Raw genomic sequence first — 6,156 nt, 5'->3', positions numbered from 1 at the left:
TTCAAAAGGAAGTAAGGAATATGGGAGAAAGTCCTAACAGACTGGTGTTAATCTACGGAAACAGTGTTTACTGCATGTGTACTCGTTTGGATCTTTAACGATGGTGTGAAGGAACAAATTAAAACGAAAATTTTATTATATTATTTTTATTGATACAACATACATAATATGTTGTAAACACCAGCTTTCTATTGATTCAGATCAATACAATCGCTGGGGCGGCCCCATGCTCGATTTAACATGCAGAGACCTAACATTTTGCCAATGTTTCTTCAACAAAGACACCAAGAAGTTAATTGACAGATGCACGTTTTGTACTAGTTCATCTTCAGTCATGTCAACGTGTCCTACTGCTACAGACAAGCAAAGAACCTGGAAAAACCAATTTGATCAGAATCCTCGAACCAGACACGTTTCCATCTTTTTATATGGAGATAAATGTCCGCAATTTAAAAGCCACAATCGCATTTTTTCACAAAAGTGGTAGTTATAATTGCCATTTTCTTTTGCACCAATCTTCCATACAAAACGAATTTTAGTTCTTGTTTTGTTGGCTTGATGATGCAATTAGACAGTACAGAGTTCGTTTCTACATACTAAATATAAAATAAGTACCTTTTTCATTTGGAACTTGATAGTAGCTTTAACTTCATCAATTTTTTGGGTCATGGACTCCTGATGAGACAAAAGACCCGGGAATTTACCAGCTTTGTTTAAACCTGGACCCAAGAGACGAGGAATCTGCTTAATCAAAGCTTCAGATGCCAAAAAGGCATCGTATTTCTTTGCCAGCTTCTTGACCAACTTCTTGTTCTTGTTTAGTTTCTTCAGAGCTTCAACGTCCATAAATGGCACACTGTTAGCTTTAGCTTCGTCACAATGCTGTTGATCTCCAAGAACACATACTTGCATTTTTGGGCGAGGAATGTGCTTTAGCCTGTAAAAAAACATTGTAATAATATTTAAAAAATACAATATTTATTTGCTGACAAAATGCTAAAAGAAGACTTGGTTACTACCGTCCAAAAACCAACATACGAACGATATGGCGTTACCATCAAATTAATCATAATATAACTGTTAGCCAGTATACATTTACAGCATGGAGAAAAAATGGTCGTTTGAACATTTGGAAATAATTTACCTAATAGTGGTTTCAAAGGAAGTTTTAATACAGCAAATAAATACACATTTGTTGGACTGGAAGCTTATATATATGCAATTGTGCAACTTCTAAGAAAAGCACCGGGTAAACTTTTATGCAACACCAGAATTTGGGTAGCCTTGAACACAAATTATTTGACCAGTACCTGTAAAAGCCCTTACAGGCAGTACGAACCAACTTACCAACAAATGCAGGCAAAAGGTAGCTTGAGACAAGGTGTTTTATATGGTCGATATTCTTGGAAAATTCCAAGAAATATCTCCCCAATTGTTTTAAGACCCTGGGTGCAGGTCCGCCATTTAATGGCTTCCTAATTTTTTAGACCGTTCAAAGATGCAGAACATTGGATAGTTTCAGTGACTAAGAGCAAATCAATTCAGTAATCTTTACTGCTTCTTTAAACTGCCTAGATCAGGTAACATACTTGACGGTTCCACTGAAACGCTTGTCCTTCTGAGGATCATAGTTCTTCAAACCAATTTGAATTTCCACGGTTTCCAGGAAGTTTCGCTTCTTTTCTTTTGATGTAGTTAGAACAGCATTAACACATTCATACAATGTGTCTCTGGATACTTTCGACCTGAAACACGTGAAAAAAATTCGATATAGAAATATTGGAAAAATAATTTAATATTCGTATATTTCAACGTGAACATGTTTCGAATAGTATACGATTGTTTTAAATTAATGGAAGATTGAAGCGAAAAATGAAGATAAAAAGTACTTACGACATTTTGCATGCAAAGGACGCAGCTTATCACACAAATACCCAAACGGAAAGGCCAGACGAATGAAATGAGCAGAGCGGCGTTGTAGAAGTTTATGACAGAAGACAGAAATTTAGCCAGTGATGCCCAATGTAAAGCGACGTAATAAGACTTTAGGATTTTTATTATATTATATAGAATCTAGAAAATTTTATATTTGCAACTTTTGGAATGTACATATGTCCAAACTGAAAAAATATTAGATTTTAATAATAATATAATTTGTCCATAAATATCTTATTATGAAATATTTTCTCCTGAATACTCTAACGTACAACAAATCATAATCTATAAAATGTCTGTAAAGTTTTATTTTTGTAATATCTGTAAAATTTTTATAACATATTCAGGCAACTATGAAGCATCCTATAAGAAAAGTAGGAAGTTTGGGGCTAAAAGTAAAAGTGATACCAAATTCTTCAAACATCTGCGGCCTAACCACTATGGTGATTCAAAATTAGCGTGATTTCTCTGGGGGTGTTTATGGAGTACAGGAAAAATAGTAAAACAAATTTATTTTCCTCAAATACTGGGATATTTGTAAAAAACTAGATTAGTAAGTCGGCAACACTGTCTTTCTTGTAAAGTCAATTTCAATTTGCCTCATTAACATGCTTCGTAAATATATACAACTTTTAAGTATCACAAGTATATAATGATTTTTGAACTGAAAAATAAAAATAAAAAATCCTTGGAAAAAACAATTTATTCTGCCTTTAGCTAACAAAAGAGGCTTCAAATTGAGATAAATATAAATAACGAAGGTTTGTGCATTTAAAAAAATAGATTCGAACCCTGTAAAACTTTTTTTATATAATCTTATTTTCAAATATATTGATATAGAGTTTTTGCCGCCTTGAATTGCGCCTTATTGCCATTATGCATTGCCACTTACGAATGGCCTTACATACCTCTAATAAATTCAGATTCAAGAAGAATATAGCGAATTTTGAATTACTCTGTTGAAAATTTTTCAATTGAGTTTATTTGGTACTTGAAAATCAATTAAATGTGAATTTTGATGAGAATAATACAAATTAACGGTATATTTACAATTAATAAATTAATTATTTCCTAGGCCTAATTTAAATTCCACACGCTTCAACTGAACAATGGCAACCTTGCTGGTCTAGAAACTTTCAGCATTATCTCGATGGTCACACTGGATACATATAACAGAACCTGACCGAGAGCCTGATCGTGCGCGGTTGTTTCGCTCTCACACATCAGATTTGAGACGAATATTAAAGACGGCTGCATTGTGTACCATACGTTGTAATGAATACGATTACGTAGACTTTCTAGAAACCAGCTGTTGGTTCGAGAAATTTGTTTTGTCTATGTGACAGTCACAAGTGTCATAACAAATCGCTATAGTGTTAAAAAGCGTTTTTGTTGTTGGTTATCCAAAAATTATTGAAGTCGGCAGCCGAAACAACTTGCCAAGGATATTTTCGATTAGGTGTTTCAACAATTGTGTGCATGAAAATGGACGACATGATTCAAGATCCCTTGGGAGATCCCGCTGAAAGTGGCCAGTCTTCACCTTTTGAAAGTGGTGCATGTCCAGTGCAAAGTAATATGTGGTGCAACGACATTCCAGCTCTTAGTCCTGCACAAAATGCAAATGTACTTCCGGGTTATTCGGCTGACCAGCAGCAATTTTTCTTTTCACCTACATCCCAACAAATACCATCGCCAATGTGCTTTGGAAGTTCTAGACAGACTACTGAAGGTGGTCAGTTCCATTTTCAATTCAATAACTATGGGTTCTCGGAGCATAATACAAAAATGCTTTTGGGGAAAAGAAAATCAAATTTACCTCCGTAAGTAAAAGCTTCAAGAAATTTAAGCAATTTCTTTCGACTTTAAAACTTTATAACATAATGTGAAGGCATTTAAAGTAACATTCAGCTGATTTAAAATGCATTAGAGAGCTAGTTTAAGTTAGCTGATGTGAAAGCAGTATCTATCATTTGGGCAAAAAGATTTTGATTTTATTCGTAATTAGAGTATATCCAAAGGGATAAGTAGGGCCACCGAAAACCGTAATGTACCTATACGAAGTTGGTCAAATGGGAAAAGAGTTGAGACAATTAGAAGGCTAAGAGCATGGAACTGTAAAACTTTTGATTACTTACAATTTCGGTTTCTGTTTGAAAATTCCGAATTTCGATTAAGTACCTATATTATTTTTTGGCGTTAATAACAAATCTGGAGCAAAATCGACTGCACGTTCTCACAGCAACTTTAAAGAAACCAGCATCAACTCCGCTTTTTTAAAATCAGCTCTCTGTTGAACAGCAAAATCTAAAACCTCTCTAGGCATTCTGAATTCAACGATGTAAAGGTTTAATTATGTTGTGCTCATTTTTTAACTTAGGCATCATTGTGAACACTATTATGAAAATTTTTGCGTTGAGAGATGAAAATGTAGCAGACTAAAGTAGCAAAAATACTTGTTACAAAAAGTTGTTTGTCTCTGTAAAGAATGGAAAGAAGATTTTAAAATACAGAAAAGTTTGATGTTATCATGTTCTTTTAAGTCGTGAAGAAACTCCTGTGTTGCGGAGCAAACAATACTCCTTGTATTTGAACAAGTATCCGGAAAGGAGACAACCAGACACTCAGCAAGCTAGTAACGGTCTCAAACAGTACGTTGCTTATAATAATCCAGTATTCTCTCGAAAACGAAACAACGATGAGTAGAAATTAAACAAAGCATTATTATCGAAAAATTGATAGATACCCCGAAGTCATCAGCACATTTAATTTAAAAAAATCAAAGGTTTCAACCTTTTGAATACATAATGTTCCAACGGCTTACACCAAGTGATACAGACAGACGTCGAACATTCTGTGAATCGTATACTAGAAAATGTACAGCGGACGGACATTTGCCTTACCAAATTATATGGTCTGATGAAAGTTTTATTTCCAATAATGGTGTATTTATGAGAATAAATGTACATTTTTGGTGCAAGCAAAGTTCTTATTTATGGAAAGAGGAAAATAGGCAGCAACAATAAGGAAGCAACAATTATAAGCTCCTTTGCTTACGATCAGAATTTGACTACGGAAGGATGCTTCAAACGTCTGCTTCAAAATTATTTAGAAGATGCCCTCGATAATCTGCCTTTTGCCGAAGTACGCGATTGTTGGCTTCAACAGGACGATGCACCTGCCCACAATTTAAGAAGAATTAAATAATCTCTGTCCGTTTGACTCCAACATAGACATTTTTTAATAAATATTTAAGAGATTTTTGTAAGTGAATTTCCATACATATCTTACACTGTGTTATACATCTTTGAAATCAAAATAAACAGGGCTTTCAGAGTTTGCTAACAAAAAACAAAAAAAATTAAGTTGATGTCGGTTTCTTGAAGACCAAACGTCGAGGCAAAAACTGATAAGGTGGTAGTGTGAACACCGTGTGTTTCCATGAGAAAGTGCAATCGGTTTTGCTCGAGCTTTGATATTAACGCCATTAAAAAAATATTGAAATTGGAAAATTTCAGGTTTTCCTAATAAGTCAGAAACGAAAATTTGTATCAAAGGTCTGAAAGCGCCTTTGAATTGCCCAACTTTATTCCCATATAGATATAAATAATCTTTATTTCCTATAGATAAAGGCTATCGACCCAATCGGTCTTTCTGCCCTTGAGTAGTACATATATGTCTTAGCCTAGCTTATTCTAAAATTAAGTGCTATTCCTAACACTGGTATAATTCAATCAGTGACAAAAAAAAATTCCTGGCCCACAAAACAAACAGGTCTTAGTCGTTAGTTCAGTTGCGTTTGTAGGTGTTCTAGTAAAGTATCTGTTGGGGTACGAAAACGGGAATGTTTTGCCCGTCTTGTTAGGCAAAGGGGATTCAGTATGGTCCAGTTGTGAGGGTTGTTTGTCCATTTTGTCTGTAAGTGTATTAGTCTTTCCGAAATTTTGGTCATGTTTGTGCGTTCGTATAGTAGTTGTTTGGAAGGGTTGTGCAGGGGGTTTTGGCGGTGTCTTATTCGTGTTATTAGTCTTGTGCAGTTGTTTGTACGTATCGTTTTGTCCTTTCTGTTCCGTTGGCCATGAGTATATGTCCGTAGTCCAAGAGGGGTCTGCAGATAGCTTTGTTTATTTTTGTCGCGGTATTGGTACTAATTCCTTTGTCTTTGTATGTTAGTGATCGAAAGTGTTTTGTTCTTTTTATCGTTTCTGTTCTGATGTTTCG

The 6,156-nt window shown here is 34.8% G+C and overlaps 2 protein-coding genes across 2 annotated transcripts in view; one reads left to right on the top strand and one right to left on the bottom strand.

Moving 5' to 3' along the window:
* Positions 1-130: 130 nt before the first annotated feature.
* LOC109535467 (60S ribosomal protein L10a) lies at positions 131-2,003 on the bottom strand. The gene is made up of 4 exons (XM_048667171.1): positions 1,894-2,003; positions 1,590-1,745; positions 616-937; positions 131-372 (listed from the first exon to the last, which is right to left on the bottom strand). The coding sequence occupies exons 1-4, from the start codon at positions 1,896-1,898 to the stop codon at positions 202-204; spliced, it is 654 nt and encodes a 217-aa protein (XP_048523128.1). The 5' UTR covers positions 1,899-2,003; the 3' UTR covers positions 131-201.
* Positions 2,004-3,129: 1,126 nt separating this feature from the next.
* Positions 3,130-6,156, top strand: part of LOC109535466 — a 7,650-nt gene continuing 4,623 nt past the window's right edge. The window contains exon 1 of the mRNA XM_019901382.2: positions 3,130-3,758. Within this exon, the coding sequence (XP_019756941.2) occupies positions 3,415-3,758 (344 nt within the window). The 5' untranslated portion in view covers positions 3,130-3,414. The remainder of the gene's footprint in view (positions 3,759-6,156) is intronic.

Source organism: Dendroctonus ponderosae, unplaced genomic scaffold, assembly GCF_020466585.1.
Source record: "Dendroctonus ponderosae isolate FM_Combo_2020 unplaced genomic scaffold, Dpon_F_20191213v2 Dpon_F_20191213_1, whole genome shotgun sequence".
NCBI lineage: Eukaryota > Metazoa > Arthropoda > Insecta > Coleoptera > Curculionidae > Dendroctonus > Dendroctonus ponderosae.
The sequence above is the reverse complement of the archived record's forward strand: the minus strand, read 5'-3'. Positions and strand labels throughout refer to the sequence as shown.